Source organism: Lonchura striata, chromosome 27 (assembly GCF_050655825.1).
Source record: "Lonchura striata isolate lonStrDom1 chromosome 27, ASM5065582v1, whole genome shotgun sequence".
NCBI classification, from domain to species: Eukaryota; Metazoa; Chordata; class Aves; order Passeriformes; family Estrildidae; genus Lonchura; species Lonchura striata.
The window spans coordinates 2,016,250-2,035,079 of record NC_140729.1 but is presented as its reverse complement, the minus strand read 5'-3'; the positions used below and the strand labels follow the sequence as shown (position 1 = coordinate 2,035,079).

The 18,830-nt window shown below is 54.8% G+C and overlaps 2 protein-coding genes and 1 non-coding gene across 4 annotated transcripts in view; 1 reads left to right on the top strand and 2 right to left on the bottom strand.

Annotated features, from left to right (window-relative positions):
- PIP4K2B (phosphatidylinositol-5-phosphate 4-kinase type 2 beta) overlaps nt 1–5,807 on the top strand; it is a 38,750-nt gene extending 32,943 nt beyond the window's left edge. Inside the window, exon 10 of the mRNA XM_077788320.2 lies at nt 490–5,807. Coding sequence (XP_077644446.1) covers nt 490–570 — 81 coding nt within the window. The 3' untranslated portion in view covers nt 571–5,807. The remainder of the gene's footprint in view (nt 1–489) is intronic.
- Nucleotides 5,808–7,083: 1,276 nt separating this feature from the next.
- On the bottom strand, nt 7,084–15,200 carry PSMB3 (proteasome 20S subunit beta 3). 2 transcript variants are annotated; one of them, XM_085561806.1, is made up of 6 exons: nt 14,919–15,200; nt 14,150–14,334; nt 12,050–12,157; nt 10,613–10,790; nt 8,985–9,079; nt 7,084–7,264 (listed from the first exon to the last, which is right to left on the bottom strand). In XM_085561806.1, exons 1-6 carry the CDS (start codon nt 15,183–15,185, stop codon nt 7,255–7,257), a joined length of 843 nt encoding a protein of 280 aa, XP_085417932.1. In that variant the 5' UTR covers nt 15,186–15,200; the 3' UTR covers nt 7,084–7,254. The 2 variants fall into 2 exon arrangements, with proteins under 2 accessions (XP_085417932.1, XP_077644447.2); XM_077788321.2 differs by having other exon boundaries at nt 7,084–7,208.
- A 2,244-nt stretch (nt 15,201–17,444) lies between these two features.
- On the bottom strand, nt 17,445–17,518 carry TRNAN-GUU (transfer RNA asparagine (anticodon GUU)). The gene has a single exon. It is a non-coding gene; the product is annotated as a tRNA-Asn (tRNA).
- Nucleotides 17,519–18,830: the final 1,312 nt, after the last annotated feature.

Genomic DNA, 18,830 nt, shown 5'->3' with positions numbered 1-18,830 from the left:
CCCGTGCCCCCCTGACCCTTCCTTGCCCACCCTGACCATGCTGACCCCCCCGTGCCTGTGCCCCCCATGCCCCCCGTGCCCCCCTGACCCTTCCTTGCCCACCCTGACCATGCTGATCCCCCCGTGCCTGTGCCCCCCATGCCCCCCGTGCCCCCCTGACCCTTCCTTGCCCACCCTGACCATGCTGATCCCCCCATGCCCCCCATGCCCCCCGTGCCCCCCTGACCTTTCCTTGCCCACCCTGACCATGCTGACCCCCCTGTGCCTGTGCCCCCCATGCCCCCCATGCCCCCCGTGCCCCTCTTGACCCTTCCTTGCCTACCCTGACCATGCTGACCCCCCCGTGCCTGTGCCCCCCATGCCCCCCTGACCCTTCCTTGCCCACCCTGACCATGCTGACACCCCCGTGCCTGTGCCCCCCATGCCACCCTGTGCCCCCCATGCCCCCCATGCCCCCCGTGCCCCCCTGACCCTTCTCTCTCCCCCCAGGCCGGGGCCGAGATCTCCACGGTGAACCCCGAGCAGTACTCGAAGCGTTTCAACGAGTTCATCTCCAGCATCCTGGCATAGGGAGGAGCTGCAGGGCTGCAGGGGCTGCACGGCTGCGTGGCTGCATGGCTGGACTGCACCGCTGCAGCAGCAGCAGCAGCAGCAGTGGCACCTGGTGCCAAACCCATCCTCGCCGCGGCACCGGCGCCCGAATCTCCGAGGGCTTTTTCCAAACGAGCCGAGCGCCTCCTTCCAGCCCAGGGACACCACCCCAAAAACTCTGGCACTGTCCCCAAAAGGTGACACCACCCCCAAAAAACTCTGGCACTGTCCCCAGAAGGTGACACCACCCCAAAAACTCCAGCACTGTCCCCCCAAAAACAGCGACGCCACCCCCAGAAGGGTGACGCCGTCGCCGAGGGTGACGCCGGAGCAGTGCCTGACTCGCCAACCACTCCTCGTTTTTTGGGGTTTTTTTGTGTTGTTGTTGTTGTTGGTTTTGGTTTTATCGGACTGGATTCGTCCAGAAAAAAAAAAAAAAGAAAGAAAAACCACAAAAAAAACCACCCACCCCCCCCCAAAAAAATCCCCTTTTTTTATTTCCCTCTCGCTAGGAATTGGAAGGAAACCAGCTCAGCATTTCAAGGATGGGCAAACAGAACTCTGGTAAAAAAAGGAGGAGTTGCTGAATTTTAGGTAAATTCAGACTGGGACACTTTATATTAATTTTTTTGTTGTTGTTGTTAATTTAAGGAACGGGGAAAGAAAAAATAACACAAACCATTTTTTTTGTAACTGCACTCGATTTACAAGAAAGATGAGGGAAACGAACATCTACCAAAGATGATCTCTGAAAAAAAAAATTCAAAAGGTGGAACTCTTAAAAACTAAAAACAAGCAGAGAAATGAGAGAGGTTCAGCTCCTGATGTGCTCAGAGCTGGGCTGATTTCACTTGGCCAGCCCTGAAAATTTCCTAAAAAGTTAAAAAAAAATTAAAAATTAAAAAAAAAAGGCATTTTTGTACCTGTAGATCAGATTTTGAGCCACTTCCTCATGCAGGAGTGGCTCTGAGGTCACCACCACCATCCTGCCAGTGTTAATTAGCTAATTAATTAACCACCCAGTCTTCCTTCCTGCAGCAGCTACTGACAGAGCTCACTGGGTTGGGTTTTTTTGGTGTTTTATTTTTTTTTAAAAATGTGATTTTGCACAGCCTGGCTGCCGGGGGGGAGCGCTGAGAGCTGAGCTCAACCCCCCAGGAGAGAAAATTACAAAATTTCCACCCAAATTTCATTTCCAGCCCCCCCTGAAGGATTTTAGGACTGCTTGAAATGACTGAAATCTCATTTTTTTAAAATTATTATTATTTTATCTCCTTTAACCTTTTCACAGCCAAGCTGGGCAGCCTCACCGTGGGTTTTGTTTGGTTTTTTTTTTTTTAAATTTTATTTTCATTTCTCTTTCTAAGCAGGATTTAAGAGTTTTGAACAAACCTCTCTGCAGTTGCTTCATCTGCCTTGGAACTGTTTTTCACACTTGCCTTTTTTTTGGGAATGTCAGTCCCGTGCTGTGACACTTTTTTTTGCTGTGTGGAATTTTTTTTTTGGTCCTTTTTTTCAGACATAATTTGGTGCTTATTTCCCCTAAATTAACCCTGCCTTTGGGCTGGATTCTGAATGGGATTTTAAATTTTTTTTTTTTAATTTTATTTCCTTTTCATCCCCTTCCTGAACGTGAATCCCACCTCAGGAAAGGCTGGAATTGAACCCCCCCGAGGGTGTGCACTGTAAATAGAATTATGGAAAAATAAAAAATTAGGGGTTCTGATGGGATTTGGAGGGTTTTTGGCCCAAATTTCAGTTCCCCCTTTGCTGTCTTAAGGTGTGGAGCTGAAAAAAGCCACAACCCAAATGCAGCTAAAAAAATACTTTAAAAAAAATCAAAATACTTCAAAAATATTTTAAAAAGGACTTAGAGGGCATCATCAGCTTCGTTTTGTGGGCATTATATTGGTTTTTTCCTCTCTTAATAAGCACTTAAGTTTACTGCTAATTAGGAATTGAACACAAATTACTTTTTATTCCTGACAGTTTTTAAAAAAACAAAAACAAAAACAAAAAAAAAAATCTGCATTGAATCTGCAACTTTAACCTGGTAAGTTTGCCCTTCTCCCTTTGGGGGAAGCAGCTTGGAATTTTTATTCTCTTGAAATCATCTGTTTAAAAAAGAATAAATAAATAAAATAAATAAAGAGGAGAAAAAAAAGGGGGAGGAAGAGAGCAGGAGGTGGGTGAACCCCACAGAGCAAACCCAGAGAAAAGGGAGTGAAAATGGCAAAAAAAAAAAAAACAAACCAAAAAAATCTCCTTTATTGAATTGCAAAATAATGAATAAAAGAATCAAAAACCAGAAAATCCTCACAGATCTGACAAAAAACTGAGAGCAGGGAAAATTTCCTTATTCCAAACTCCTGCTGGGATTAAATTTGGGGTGATCTGGGGGGGGGGTCCCACAAAAATTCTGCCCCTTCCTATTAATGTTCAAAGTGATTAAATGTGATTTTCTCACCTAATAATGTTTTCCCCAGCTATGTAACTTTGTTTAACAGAAGCGTTTTTGTATATTGTTTACACTTGGAGAAGTAGCATTTACCTTCAAAATGCTCTTTTTTTTTTTTTTTTGTTTCTAGACAGTATTTTTTCTTTTCCAGAACGAGAAGCTGCAAATGTTTTGATTTGTTTTTAAAAGGGACTTTTTCTTTCTGTTCATTTTCTTTTTGTTTTGCTTTGTTTTGTTGTGGTTTTTGTTTTGTTTTGTTTTGTTTTATTTTTTTTCTTTAAAATCTTGTTTTAGGTCACTTTTTTAACACGAGTATTTAAAAGAAAAAAAAAAAAGGAAAACCCAGCCCTTTAAATTCTGGTTTAACAACTGCTTGTGCTGGTTTGTTTGGTTCTGGTGTGGGTTTAATTCTGATTTTTGCTGATGTTCCTCTCCTTGGCTGCAGAACAGGATTTGCAGCAGAATTCAGGAATTGTTTTTTGGCCAAAAAACCCCCAAATAATCAGTGAGCAGCGCCTGTGAGGGCAGGAGGAGCTGCAGGAGCCGAATTCCTGAGGGATTTAAATCCCCAAAAATCTGCTTTGGGCTGGGAATTCCCACCCGGGCTGGTGGGGCAGCCCCGAAATGAGAGGGGGAACTGGGAGAGAACTGGGAGAGAACTGGGAGGGAACTGGGATAGGACTGGGAGGGAACTGGGAGAGAACTGGGAGGGAACTGGGATGGGAACTGGGATGGGAACTGGGATAGGACTGGGAGGGAACTGGGATAGGACTGGGAGAGAACTGGGATAGGACTGGGATGGGAACTGGGATAGGACTGGGATGGGAACTGGGATAGGACTGGGAGGGAACTGGGATGGGAACTGGGATAGAACTGGGATGGGAACTGGGAGAGAACTGGGATGGGAACTGGGAGAGAACTGGGATGGGAACTGGGAGGGAACTGGGATGGGAACTGGGAGAGAACTGGGATGGGAACTGGGAGAGAACTGGGATGGGAACTGGGATGGGAACTGGGAGGGAACTGGGATGGGAACTGGGATAGAACTGGGATAGGACTGGGAGGGAACTGGGATGGGAACTGGGATAGAACTGGGATGGGAACTGGGAGAGAACTGGGATGGGAACTGGGAGAGAACTGGGATGGGAACTGGGAGAGAACTGGGATGGGAACTGGGATGGGAACTGGGAGGGAACTGGGATGGGACTGGGAGGGAACTGGGAGGTAACTGGGATAGAACTGGGATTAGAACTGAGATTAGACTGGGATGGGAACTGGGAGGGAACTGGGATAGAACTGAGATTGGAACTGGGAGAGAACTGGGAGGGAATTGGGAGGTAACTGGGAAGGAACTGGGGTGGAACTGGGAGTTCCAGGGCTGGGATGAAGGCTGGGATTTGGGGAGCAACTCCAGGGGGTTTGGGAATTTTGGGGGAACAGCTCCAGGGGGATTTGGGAATTTTGGGGGAACAGCTCCAGGGGGATTTGGGGGAACAGCTCCAGGGGGATTTGGGAATTTTGGGGGAACGGCTCCAGAGGATTTGGGAATTTTGGGGGAACGGCTCCAGAGGATTTGGGGGAACAACTCCAGGGGGATTTGGGAATTTTGGGGGAACAGCTCCAGGGGGATTTGGGAATTTTGGGGGAACAGCTCCAGGGGGATTTGGGGGAGCAGCTCCAGAGGATTTGGGAATTTTGGGGGAACAGCTCCAGAGGATTTGGGAATTTTGGGGGAGCAGCTCCAGGGGGATTTGGGGGAACAGCTCCAGAGGATTTGGGAATTTTGGGGGAACAGCTCCAGAGGATTTGGGAATTTTGGGGGAACAGCTCCAGAGGATTTGGGAATTTTGGGGGAGCAGCCCCGGGAGCTTTCGGAGCCCCCCTCGGACCCTCCTCACCTCGGCCTGGGCTCATCCAGAGCCGCAATCATGGAATTAATTGGGAATTCACCCCATTAGAGGGACAAAATTTATCCTGTGGGGATGGAATTCATCCCATGGGGACAAAATTCACCCCATGGGGACAAAATTTATCCCATTAAAGGGACAAAATTTATCCCATTAAAGGGACAAAATTCACCCCATGGGGACAAAATTTATCCCATTAAGGGACAAAATTTATCCCATTAAGGGGACAAAATTTATCCTCATTAAAGGGACAAAATTCACCCCATGGGGACAGAATTTATCCCATTAAAGGGACAAAATTTATCCTGTGGGGATAAACAACCCCAAATTCCCCAAAAATTCCTGCAGGGCCACTCCCAGCGTCTGCCTCCGTGGGGTGAATCCCATGGAAATTCGGGGTGACAGAGCTGTGGAAATTCCCATTTTTAGTGAAAAGCACCCCAAAATTTCTGCAGCTGGGTGGGAGCAGAGCGAGCAAATTCCACACACAGAGGTCAGGAGGGGTGGGCAGGGTTAAAAAAAAAAAAAAAATCAGCGCAAACGAACTGAAAAAGGAAAAAAAAAAAATGTGAATAAATGAAGTTTAATCTAAAAACTACACCAAAAAAAATTAAAAAAAAAAAGAAAAAATATTTAAAAAGAAAAAAAGTAAAAAAAAGGAACATTCTAGGTTTTTTTCACTGCTGTTTTTTAAATAGGAATTTGAGGTCCTCTGTGCTTGTCTGTTTGCTAGGAGAATTTGAGGCACTGTTGCTGTTTTGAAATGCATGCATGTTACCAGATGAGTCTCCAACCAGAGCAAAAAAAAAAAAAAAGAAAAAAAATAAAATAAAATTAAAACTTTGTGTACATCTGGGCCCTCCCTGCCGTGCTCTTTGAGGGGTCCCCCTCGGCTGGGGGGGATGGGAAATTGGGGTTAAAAATGGGATTTTGGGGTGGGCTGTTGGGGGGCTGATCCATCCCTGGAGTCTGGAGATCGTTGGAATGAAGTTCTCAAAATTAATTAAACATTTCTATTTTAATTGGTTGAATTTTAAGCTGTCACTTAAAAAAAAAAAAAAACAAACCTCTGCCCTGGTACAAAAGGCCGTGAGGAAATTCAAATTACTGAAGCTCCTGGCATAAGGAATACCAAAAAGAGAAATGTTGTGTAAGTACCTTTAGAAATAAAGATTTGGGTTAGAATGAGGCAAAATTTTGGGGGAAAAATCTTAATTTTTTGGTGGGTACTGCCAATACAAACCCACTTGTAAATACCCCAGGTGTGGAGAAAATTTATTTATTTCGTGTGTGGCTTCAGGAGCCTGGGCTTGGAACGGAGATTGTTGGAATGAAATTAAAAAATTAATTATTTCTGTTTTAATTTGTAGAACGATGTGTTGGATTTTCAGCTGTCACTTAAAAAATCTGCCTTAGGGAGGGAATTGTGTCCCCTCTGTGACACCCCTGGGTCCCCTGGCACCCAGGTGACACCCCAGGGTCCCCTCTGTGGCACCCCAGGGTGGCACCCCAGGGTGTCACTGTGTCCCCTGGCACCCAGGGGTGACATTTCAGGGGTCCCCTCTGTGTCCTGGCACCCAGGGTGGCACCCCAGGGTGGCACCCCTGTGTCTCCTGGCAGCCACGGTGGCACCTCTGTGTCCCCTCTGTGACACCCCTGGGTCCTGGCACCCAGGTGACACCCCAGGGTCCCCTCTGTGACACCTCAGGGTCCCCTGCGTGTCCTGGCACCCAGGTGACATTTCAGGGGTCACCTCTGGGTGCTGGCAGCCAGGCTGGCACCCCTGGGTCCCCTGTGTGTCCCCTGTGTGTCACCCCAGGGTCCCCTCTGTGTCCCCTAGCACCCACGGTGGCACCCCAGGGTCCCCTGTGTGTCCCCTGTGTGTCACCCCTGGGTCCTGGCAGCCAAGTGGCACCCCAGGGTCCCCTGTGTGTCCCCTGTGTGATACCCCAGGGTGCTGGCAGCCAGGGTGGCACCCCAGGGTCCCCTGTGTGTCCCCTGTGTGACACCCCAGGGTCCTGGCAGCCAGGGTGGCACCCCAGGGTCCCCTGTGTGACACCCCAGGGTCCTGGCAGCCAGGGTGGGCCGCTGGCCCTGCTCAGAGGCACCCAAAGGGACTCCAGGGCATTTTTGTACTTTTTAATTTTATTTTTATTTTATTTTATTGTACAAAAATCCCGAGCGGGTCCAGAGCCGGGCCGGGCTAATCCATGCGGGCCTTGAGCGTCCTGGTGGTGACCTTGTCCTTCTCTCTGCGGGGACAGAGGGGATGGCCCTGCTAGAGCGGGCTGGAAGGGGTTAAACCGGGCTGGAAGGGGTTAAACCGGGATTAAAGGGGTTAAATCTGGGATTAAAGGGGTTAAATCTGGGATTAAAGGGGTTAAATCTGGGATTAAAGAGGTTAAAGCTGGGTTTGAAGGGGTTAAAGTGGGATTAAAGGGGTGAAACTGGGCTGGAAGGGGTTAAAACCGGGATTAAAGGGGTAAAACCGGGATTTAAGGGGTTAAAAATGGGATTAAAGGGGTTAAAGCTGGGTTTAAAGGGGTTAAACCCGGGATTAAAGGGGTTAAAACTGGGATAAAAGGGGTTAAATCCGGGATTAAAGGGGTTAAAGTTGGGTTTAAAGGGGTTAAAGTGGGATTAAAGGGGTTAAACCGGGCTGGAAGGGGTTAAACCGGGCTGGAAGGGGTTAAAACCGGGATTAAAGGGGTTAAACCCGGGATTAAAGGGGTTAAAGCTGGGATTAAAGGGGTTAAAGCTGGGTTTGAAGGGGTTAAAGTGGGATTAAAGGGGTTAAACCGGGCTGGAAGGGGTTAAACCGGGATTAAAGGGGTTAAATCCTGGATTAAAGGGGTTAAATCTGGGATTAAAGGGGTTAAAACTGGGTTTGAAGGGGTTAAATCCGGGATTAAAGGGGTTAAACCGGGCTGGAATTCCAGGAGTCAGTGCTGGATCCTCAATCCCATGGGAATTTTGGGATTTAAACGGGAATTCCAGGAGTTAAATGGGAATACCAGGAGTTCCACGGGAATTCCAGGAATTAAATGGGAATACCAGGAGTTCCAATGGGAATTCCAGGAATTAAATGGGAATACCAGGAGTTCCAATGGGAATTCCAGGAATTAGTGCTGCATCTCAATCCCATGGGAATGCAGCCATGGAATCCCTGAGCAGGGGGACTGGGAATTCCAAAATTCCTGGGAAGGGACAGAGCCCGGCTGAGGAGGGGCAGGAAATGGGGATCCCTGAGGGAAGGGAAAAGGAAAAATGGGAAAGGAAACAGGAAAGGGAAAGGGAAAGGGGAAAGGAAAAGGGGAAAATGAAAAGGGAAAAGGGAAAAAAGGAAACAGGAAAAGGGAAAGGGGAAAAAAAGGAAACAGGAAAAGGGAAAGGGAAATGAGGGATGGGAAAGGGAAAAAGGGAAAGGGAAAAAGAAAAGAGGAAAGGGAAAGGAAAAGGAGGAAAAGAAAAGGAAAGGAAAACGGGAAATGGAAAAGGAAAAGGGAAAAGGGAAAAGGGAAAAGGGAATGGAAAGGAAAGGAAAGGAAAGGAAAGGAAAGGAAAGGAAAGGAAAGGAAAGGAAAGGAAAGGAAAGGAAAGGAAAGGAAAGGAAAGGAAAGGAAAGGAAAGGAAAGGAAAGGAAAGGAAAGGAAAAAGATCCTTGGATTTGGGAGATCCTTGGAAGGAAGGGAAGCAGGGCAGTGCCAGCCCTGGATTTGGGGATCCCTGGGGGAAGGGAAAAGGAAAAGGGAAATAGGAAAGGGAAATGGAAAAAGGGAAAAGAAAAGAGGGAAGGGAAAGGGGAAAGAAAAGGAAAGAGGAAAAGGGAAGGGAAGGGAAGGGAAGGGAAGGGAAGGGAAGGGAAGGGAAGGGAAGGGAAGGGAAGGGAAGGGAAGGGAAGGGAAGGGAAGGGAAGGGAAGGGAAGGGAAGGGAAGGGAAGGGAAGGGAAGGGAAGGGAAGGGAAGGGAAGGGAAGGGAAGGGAAGGGGAGGGAAGGGAAGGAAGGGGGGGGAGGACGGGGCTCTCACATCAGGTGCACCACCACGCCCATGCCCGAGATGGCGTCCCTGTCCACGGCGTTGAGCATGGCCTGCGAGATGGTCTCAAAGAGCTGCTCGGGTTCCTGGGGAGGAACGGGTTCAGCTGGGCTGCAGAGACCCCAAAACTCACCCCAACCCACCCAAAAGTGACCCCAACCCTCCCAAAACTCACCCCAACCCACCCAAAACTGACCCAACCCACCCAAAAGTGACCCCAATCCTCCCAAAACTGACCCAACCCACCCAAAACTGACCCAAACCCACCCAAAAGTGACCCCAACGCACCCAAAAGTGACCCCAACCCACCCAAAACTCACCCAAACCCACCCAAAACTGACCCAACCCCCCAAAAGTGACCCCAACCCCCCAAAAGTGACCCCAACCCACCCAAAACTGACCCCAACCCCCCAAAACTGACCCCAACCCCCCCAAACCCTGCAGGCTCCCCCTGCCAGGTGCAGCAAGGTGTCCCCAGGTGTCCCCAGGCCACCCCAGGTGTCCCCAAGGTCCCTGGGTGTCCCCCACAAGCCACGAGTGTCCCCAGGCTATCCCAGACTATCCCCTGACATGTCCCCAGCTGTCCCCAGGTGTCCCCAGCTGTCCCCAGGCCATCCCAGGTGTCCCCAGGTGTCTCTGGGTGTCCCCAGGCTATTCCAGATGACCCCACCCTGTCCCAGGTGTGTCCCCTCATGTGTCCCCAGCCTGTCCCAGCTGTCCCCCCACATGTCCCCAGGCTATCCCATCTGTCCCCAGGTGTCTCCAGGTGTCCCCAGGCTATCCCAGATGACCCCAGGTGACCCTGGCTGTCCCCCAGGCTGTCCCCTCATCTACCTCAATGTGTCCCCAGGTGTCCCCATGTGTCCCCACATGTCCCCACATGTCCCCAGTGTCACTGACCATGTCGGGCTCCCAGAGGGACTCGCACATGCCGTACATCTGCTCGGAGCAGGTGTCCCAGGTGTGTCCCCACGTGTCCCCAGGTGTCCCAGGTGTGTCCCCAGGTGTCCCCAGGTGTCCCCCCATGTCCCCCCAGATGTCCCCGGGGTCACTGACCATGTTGGGCTCCCAGAGGGACTCGCACATGCCGTACATCTGCTCGGAGCAGGTGTCCCAGGTGTGTCCCCACGTGTCCCCAGGTGTCCCAGGTGTGTCCCCAGCCTGTCCCAGCTGTCCCAGGCTGTCCCCCCATGTGTCCCCACATGTCCCCATGTCCCCCCAGGTGTCCCCAGGGTCACTGACCATGTCGGGCTCCCAGAGGGACTCGCACATGCCGTACATCTGCTCGGAGCAGCTGTCCCAGGTGTGTCCCCAGGTGTCCCCATGTTCCCCCAGGTGTCCCCAGGTGTCCCCAGGTGTCCCCAGGTGTCCCCATGTTCCCCCAGGTGTCCCCAGGTGTCCCCAGGTGTCCCCAGGTGTCCCCATGTCCCCCCAGGTGTCCCCAGTGTCACTGACCATGTCGGGCTCCCAGAGGGACTTGCACATGCCGTACATCTGCTCGGAGCAGGTGTCTCCAGGCTGTCCCAGCCTGTCCCAGCTGTCCCCCCATGTGTCCCCACATGTCCCCAGGTGTCCCCAGGTGTCCCCATGTCCCCCCAGGTGTCCCCGGTGTCACTGACCATGTCGGGCTCCCAGAGGGACTCGCACATGCCGTACATCTGCTCGGAGCAGGTGCCGCTGAGCACGAAGTCCTGGGTGACCATGGGGCAGCCGATGAGGTCCAGCGAGCAGATGAAGGGCTCCAGGCTCAGCGGGTCCAGCCCCGCGATCACCGGCTCCGCGTAGTACGGCCCGAACCTGGCACGGCCGGGGGCATCCCGGGGGTCAGGGGGCATCCGGGGGTCAGGGGGCATCCGGGGGTCAGGGGGCATCCGGGGGTCAGGGGGCATCCGGGGGTCAGGGGGCATCCCGGGGGCATCCCGGGGGCATCCGGGGGTCAGGGGGCATCCCCGGGACCACCCTGTCCTCCTCGGGTCACAGGGATGGTCCCTGTCCTCCTCGGGTCACAGGGACCATCCCTGGGGTCACGGGGACCATCCCTGGGGTCACAGGGACCTCCCTGTCCTCCTCGGGTCACAGGGACCGTCCCTGTCCTCCTGGGGTCATCCCTGGGGTCAGGGGGACCATCCCTGTCCTTCTGGGGTCATCCCTGGGGTCACCGGGACCATCCCTGGGGTCACAGGGACCACCCTGTCCCTCTGGGGTCATCCCTAGGGTCACGGGAACCATCCCTGGGGTCACGGGGACCTCCCTGTCCTCCTCGGGTCACAGGGATGGTTCCTGTCCTCCTGGGGTCATCCCTGGGGTCACGGGGACCATCCCTGGGGTCAGGGGTCATCCCTGAGGTCACAGGGACCACCCCTGGGGTCACAGGGACCACCCCTGGGGTCACGGGGACCATCCCTGGGGTCACGGGGACCATCCCTGTCCTTCCGGGGTCATCCCTGGGGTCATCCCTGGGGTCAGGGGTCATCCCTGGGGTCAGGGAGATCTCCCTGTCCTCCTCGGGTCACAGGGATCACTTGTGTCCTTACGGGGTCATCCCTGGGGTCAGGGGTCATCCCTGGGGTCATCCCTGGGGTCAGGGGTCATCCCTGGGGTCAGGGGTCATCCCTGGGGTCATCCCTGGGGTCACGGGGACCTCCCAGTCCTCCTGGGGTCACGGGGATCCCATCCCTGACACTTTTCCTCAGGTTTTTTCCCAGTTTTTTGCATTTTCCTGCAGTTTTTTCCCTTTTTTTCCCAGTTTTTTGCATTTTTTTTTTACCATTTTCCCCAATTTTTTCCCCAGTTTTTTTCCATTTTTCCGATTTTTTTTTTTTTTGCCATTTTCCCCAGTTTTTTCCCCACTTTTTTCCAGATCTTTTTTACCATTTCCCCCCGTTTTTTTCCCCCAGCTTTTTTCCATTTCTTCGATTTTTTTTTTGCCATTTCCCCGTTTTTTTCCCCGTTTTTTCCCCCGTTTTTTACGTTTTCCAGCAGCTTTTCCCGTTTTTTCCCGATTTTTGCATTTTTTGGCATTTTTTGGGCAGTTTTCGCCCCGCTCTCAGCCTCACCTCCTCTCGTAGAGCAGGTTGGACACCATGCTCATGAAGGTCTGGGGCTTGATCTGCCTCCCCTCCTTCAGCTCGTAGAGGTTCAGCCGGAACTTCAGCCGCTGCGCCCTGGGGAGCCAAATTCGGGGGGAAAAGGGAATTTTGGGAGTTAATGTCGGGATTTAGCAGGGGAAGGGGAATTTTAGGGGTTAAAAGTTGAATTTTAGGGGTTGAAAGTTGAATTTTAGGGGTTAAAATTGAATTTTAGGGGTTGAAAGTTGAATTTTAGGGGTAAAAAGTTGAATTTTAGGGGTTGAAAGTTGAATTTTAGGGGTTAAAAGTCGGGTTTTAGGAGTTAAAGTTGGATTTTTAGGAGGGAAAAGTGAATTTTAGGGGTTAAAATTGAATTTTAGGGCTTGACAGTCGGGTTTTAGGAGTTAAAGTTGGGTTTTAGCAGGGATTTCCCAGCCCTGCAGCCCCGCCCGGTTCCCGTTCCCGTTCCCGGTTCCCGTTCCCATTCCCGGTGCTCACACGCTCTGCACGTCCATGGCCAGCCCTGGTTCCCCGGTCCCCGTTCCCGTTCCCCGTTCCCATTCCCGTTTCCAGTTCCCGTTCCCGTTCCCGTTCCCATTCCCGGTCCCCGTTCCCGTTCCCCATTCCCCATTCCCCGTTCCCCATTCCCGGTTCCCGTTCCCATTCCCGTTCCCCGTTCCCGTTCCCGGTTCCTGGTTCCCGTTCCCGTTCCCATTCCCCGTTCCCATTCCCGTTCCCGTTCCCATTCCCCGTTCCCATTCCCATTCCCGTTCCCGGTGCTCACACGCTCTGCACGTCGGTGGCCAGCCCCGGTTCCCGTTCCCATTCCCTGTTCCCGTTCCCGGTTCCCGTTCCCGGTTCCCAGTTCCCGTTCCCGGTTCCCGTTCCCCGTTCCCAGTTCCCGTTCCCGTTCCCTGTTCCCGGTTCCCGTTCCCGTTCCCGTTCCCCGTTCCCGTTCCCATTCCCGGTTCCCGTTCCCCGTTCCCAGTTCCCGTTCCCGTTCCCTGTTCCCGGTTCCCGTTCCCGTTCCCCGTTCCCGTTCCCATTCCCATTCCCGTTCCCATTCCCTGTTCCCGTTCCCGTTCCCGGTGCTCACACGCTCTGCACGTCGGTGGCCAGCCCCGGTTCCCGTTCCCATTCCCTGTTCCCGTTCCCATTCCCCGTTCCTGTTCCCCGTTCCCGGTTCCCATTCCCCGTTCCCGTTCCCCGTTCCCGTTCCCATTCCCGTTCCCGTTCCCGTTCCCGTTCCCGTTCCCAGTGCTCACACGCTCTGCACGTCCGTGGCCAGCCCCGGTTCCCCGTTCCCGTTCCCCATTCCCGGTTCCCCGTTCCCGTTCCCCATTCCCGGTTCCCCGTTCCCAGTTCCCATTCCCCGTTCCCATTCCCCATTCCCGTTCCCCGTTCCCGTTCCCCATTCCCCGTTCCCGTTCCCATTCCCGTTCCGGTTCCCGGTGCTCACACGCTCTGCACATCCGTGGCCAGCCCCGGTTCCCGATCCCCCTGCCCGGTTCCCGTTCCCCGTTCCCGTTCCCATTCCTGTTCCCGTTCCCGTTCCCGTTCCCGTTCCCGGTGCTCACACGCTCTGCACGTCGGTGGCCAGCCCCGGTTCCCGTTCCCCGTTCCCATTCCCAGTTCCCGTTCCCGTTCCCGGTTCCCGTTCCCGGTGCTCACACGCTCTGCACGTCGGTGGCCAGCCCCGGTTCCCGTTCCCATTCCCATTCCCGTTCCCGTTCCCGTTCCCGTTCCCGTTCCCATTCCCGTTCCCGTTCCCGGTTCCCGTTCCCGGTGCTCACACGCTCTGCACGTCGGTGGCCAGCCCCGGTTCCCGTTCCCATTCCCATTCCCCGTTCCCGTTCCCGTTCCCGTTCCCGGTGCTCACACGCTCTGCACGTCCGTGGCCAGCCCCGGTTCCCCGTTCCCGGTTCCCGTTCCCATTCCCGGTTCCCCGTTCCCATTCCCGGTTCCCATTCCCGGTTCCCGGTTCCCGTTCCCGTTCCCCGTTCCCGTTCCCATTCCCGTTCCCGTTCCCCGTTCCCGTTCCCATTCCCATTCCCATTCCCGTTCCCGGTTCCCGTTCCCGGTGCTCACACGCTCTGCACGTCGGTGGCCAGCCCCGCCAGGCCGAGCAGCAGCCGCGGGCCCATGGGGAAGATCCGGCGGCAGTCGGTGCTCACGGTCTGCGCCTGGATCCCGAAGCGCCGGTCGGCGGCGACGGCGACGCAGCCCCGGCCCCGCATGGCCAGCACGGCGCCGCCGTTGTACGCCAGGATGGACTGCGGGGAGCCGGTACCGGGTCAGAACCGGGTCAGAACCGGGACAGAACCGGGACAGAACCGGCACCGGGACCACCGGCACTGGGACAGAACCGGCACCGGGACCACCGGGTCAGAAACGGGACAGCCCCGGGACAGCACCGGGTCAGAACCGGCGGCACCGGGTCAGCACCGGGATCACCGGGTCAGCCTCGGCACCACCGGGTCAGCACCGGGTCAGCACCGGGATCACCGGGTCAGCCTCAGCACCACCGGGTCAGCACCGGCGGCACCGGGTCAACACCGGGACAGCACCGGGACAGCCCCAGCCCCATCGGGACTGCACCGGGTCAGCACCGGCGGCACCGGGTCAGCACCGGGACCACCGGGGCAACCCCGGCACCACCGGGAACCATCACCGGGACAGCCCCGGCACCGGGATTGATTTCCCGGGCCAGCCCCGGGACCGGGATTCATCCCCGGGGCATCCCCAGTACCGGGATTCACGTCCTGGGCCAGCCCCGGTACCGGGATTCATCCCCGGGACATCCCCGGTTCATGTCCCGGGACACTCCCGGTACCGGAGGCGCCGCCGCGGGTCTCACCATGGCTGCGGCTGCTCGGTGACGCCTCAGTCCCCGCTGGGTGCCGGTTCTGCCCCGGTTCTGTCCCGGTTTTGTCCCGGTTGTGCCCCGGTTCTGTCCCGGTCCCGTCCCCGCTGTGTCACCGCTCCCGGTCCCGCTCCGGCCCCGCCACGCCGCCGCCGCTCCCGCCCCCCGCCGCTTCCCATTGGTCAATCCCACTGCCACTCCCGCCTCTGGCGCTTCCCATTGGTCAATCCCACTGCCACTCCCGCCCCCGCCGCTTTTCATTGGTCAATTCTACGCCACTCCCGCCCTCACCGCTTCCTATTGGCTGCCGCCATCTCGCTCACGGCGATGCTTCCCATTGGTCGCTGTGACCGCCGCTCTCACTTTGGCGCTTCCCATTGGTCGCCGCCGCCGCCCGGGGCGCGCGCAGGTGATTGGCTGAGGCGGGGGAGGGTGGGCGGGACGGGCGCTGGTGATTGGCTGAGGCGGGGGAGGGTGGGCGGGGCGGAAATGGCGATCACAGCGAGCGCGCGAGGCACGACGGGAGCGACGAGGGGGCGGGGCCGCGGCTGGGAAATGGGAAAGGCCGGAAAGTGGAACGGCTGAAAATGGGAATGGGCGGGAAAATGGAACAGCCGGAAAGTGGAACGGCGGGAGCTGGGAACGGGTGGGGAAATGGGAACGGCTGGGAATGGGGAAACAGCTGGAAATGGAAACAGCTGGAATTGGGGAAACAGCTGGAAATGGGGAAACAGCTGGAAATGGAAACAGCTGGAATTGGGGAAACAGCTGGAAATGGGGAAACAGCTGGAATTGGGAACGGCTGGAATTGGGGAAACAGCTGGAAATGGAAATGGGTAGAATTAGGGAAACAGCTGGAAATGGGAACAGCTGGAATTGGGGAAACAGCTGGAAATGGGAACGGCTGGGAATTGGGGAAACAGCTGGAAATGGAAATGGGTGGGAAAATGGGAATGGGTGGGATTTGGAACGGGTGGAAACTGGAATGGCTGGGATTGGGAACAGCCGGAATTGGGAATGGGTGGGAAAATGAGAACAGCTGGAATTGGGAACAGCTGGAATTGGGGAAACAGCTGGAAATTGGAACGGTGGGGATTGGGAATGGGTTGGGAAAATGGGAGAACAGCTGTAATTGGGAACAGCTGGAAATGGGAATGGCTGGAAAATGGGAACAGCTGGATCTGTCTGGATCTGTTAGCTCTGCTGCTAAATCCCAATTTAAATCCCAATTTTAAATCCCAATTTTAAATCCCAATTTTAAATCCCAATTTTAAATCCCAATTTTTAAATTCCCATTTTTAAATCCCATTTTTTAAGCTGCATTTTTGAGGGGTTTTCCATTTGAAACCCCGGGATTGATCCCCGGGTTGAAACGGGAATTCCGGCATTTCGGGAATTCCGGCATTTCGGGAATTCCGGCATTTCGGGAATTCCAGCATTTTGGGAATTCTGGCATTTGAGGGGGGACGCTCGCCCTGGGAGATCCTTCAGCTTCACTTTGGGGAGAAATTCGGGATTGGGGTGGAAAAACGGGAATCGGGATGGAAACAAGAATTTGGGATTGGGACGGAAAGAGGAATTGGGATGGAAACCAGAATTGGAATTGGGATGGAAACAGGGATTCGGGATTGGGATGTAATCAGGAACTGGGATGGAATCAGGGATTGGGATGGAAAACCAGGAATTGGGATGGAAAACCAGGAATCGGGATGGAATCAGGAATCGGGATGGAAACAGGAATTTGATATTGGGATGGAAACAGGAATTCGGATGGAAACAGGAATTCGGATGGAAACAGGAATTCGGGATTGGGATGGAATCAGGGATTGGGATGGAATCAGGGATTGGGATGGAAAAACAGGAATTGGGATGGAAAAACAGGAATTGGGATGGAAAAACAGGAATTGGGATGGAAACAGGAATTTGGGATTGGGATGGAATCAGAATTTGGGATGGAATCGGGAATCAGGATGGAAACAGTAATTTGGGATTTGGATGGAATCAGGGATGGGGATGGAAACAGGGATTGGGATGGAATCAGGAACTGAGATGGACAAAGTGGGATTGGGATGGAATCAGGAATTCGGGATGGAATCAGGAATTCGGGATTGGGATGGAATCCGGGAACGGGATAGAATCAGGAATCGGGATTGGGATGGAATCAGGGATCGGGATGGAATCAGGAATTCGGGATTGGGATGGAATCCGGGATCGGGATGGAATCAGGAATTCGGGATTGGGATGGAATCCGGGATCGGGATGGAATCAGGAATCCGGGATCGGGATGGAATCAGGGATCGGGATGGAATCCGGGATCGGGATGGAATCCGGGATATCCAATCCCCTCCCGGCAGAGCCCCGGGGACGGCCCGGGGCACACCGGGAGCGGCTTCTCCGCCCGGCCGGGAGCACCGGGAGCGGCTCCGGTGTCCCGGAATGTTCTCCGTGCCCGGTTCCGCCCGTGGCGGCGCCGGGAAAAGCGCCGGGAAAAGCGCCGGGAAAAGCGGGAAAAGGAGCGGCCGTCCCTGGGTGGGCTCGAACCACCAACCTTTCGGTTAACAGCCGAACGCGCTGACCGATTGCGCCACAGAGACCGCGCTGCCCGCCCGCCGCGCCGCCAACGCTCGGCGCCGGAATACCGGGATACCGGGAATGGCGGGAACGCCGGGAATACCGGCATGGCGGGAATACCGGGATGGCGGGAATGCCGGGATGGCGGGAATACCGGGAATACCGGGATGGCGGGAACACCGGGATGGCGGGAATGCCGGGCACACCGGAATGCCGGGAATACCGGGAATACCGGGAGCGGGACAGCGGGAATGCCGGGAATACCGGGAACACCGGGAATACCGGGATGGCGGGACAGCGGGAATACCGGGAACACCGGGAATACCGGGAGCGGGACAGCGGGAATGCCGGGAATACCGGGAACACCGGGAATACCGGGATGGCGGGACAGCGGGAACACCGGGAATACCGGGAGCGGGACAGCGGGAATGCCGGGAATACCGGGAACACCGGGAATACCGGGAGCGGGACAGCGGGAATGCCGGGAATACCGGGAATACCGGGAGCGGGACAGCGGGAATGCCGGGAATACCGGGAACACCGGGAATACCGGGAGCGGGACAGCGGGAATGCCGGGAATACTGGGAATACCGGGAGCGGGACAGCGGGAATGCCGGGAATACCGGGAACACCGGGAATACCGGGAGCGGGACAGCGGGAATGCCGGGAATACCGGGAATATAGGGAGCGGGACAGCGGGAATACTGGGAATGCCGGGAATACCGGAATGCCGGGAATACCGGGAATACAGGGAGCGGGACAAGGGGAATACCGGGAATTCCGGAATACCGGGAGCGGGAACACTGGGAATGTCAGGAATACCGGGAATACCGGCAACGGGAATACCGGGAATGCCTCAAATGGGACAGCAGGAATGCCAGGAACGGGAATACGGGGAATCCCGGGAATCCCGGGAATGCCAGGAATGCCGTGAACGGGACAGCGGGAATACTGGAATACCGGGAATGCTGGGAATACCGGGAATACAGGGAGCGGGAATACCGGGAATACAGGGAGTGGGACAGGGGGAATACCGGGAATACAGGGAGCGGGAATACCGGGAATGGGACACTGGGAATACCGGGAATGGGAACGGGACTGGGAATGGGAACAGGACAGCGGGAATACAGGGAATAACGGGAACGGGAATACAGGGAACGGGAATGGGACACCAGGAATACCGGGAATGGGAGCAGGAACTGGGACAGTGGGAATGGGAATGGGAATACTGGGAATGGGAGCAGGAATGGGAATGGGACAGCGGGAATCCAGGAAATACTGGGAATGGGAATGGTACACCGGGAATACTGGGAATACTGGGAATACTGGGAATAC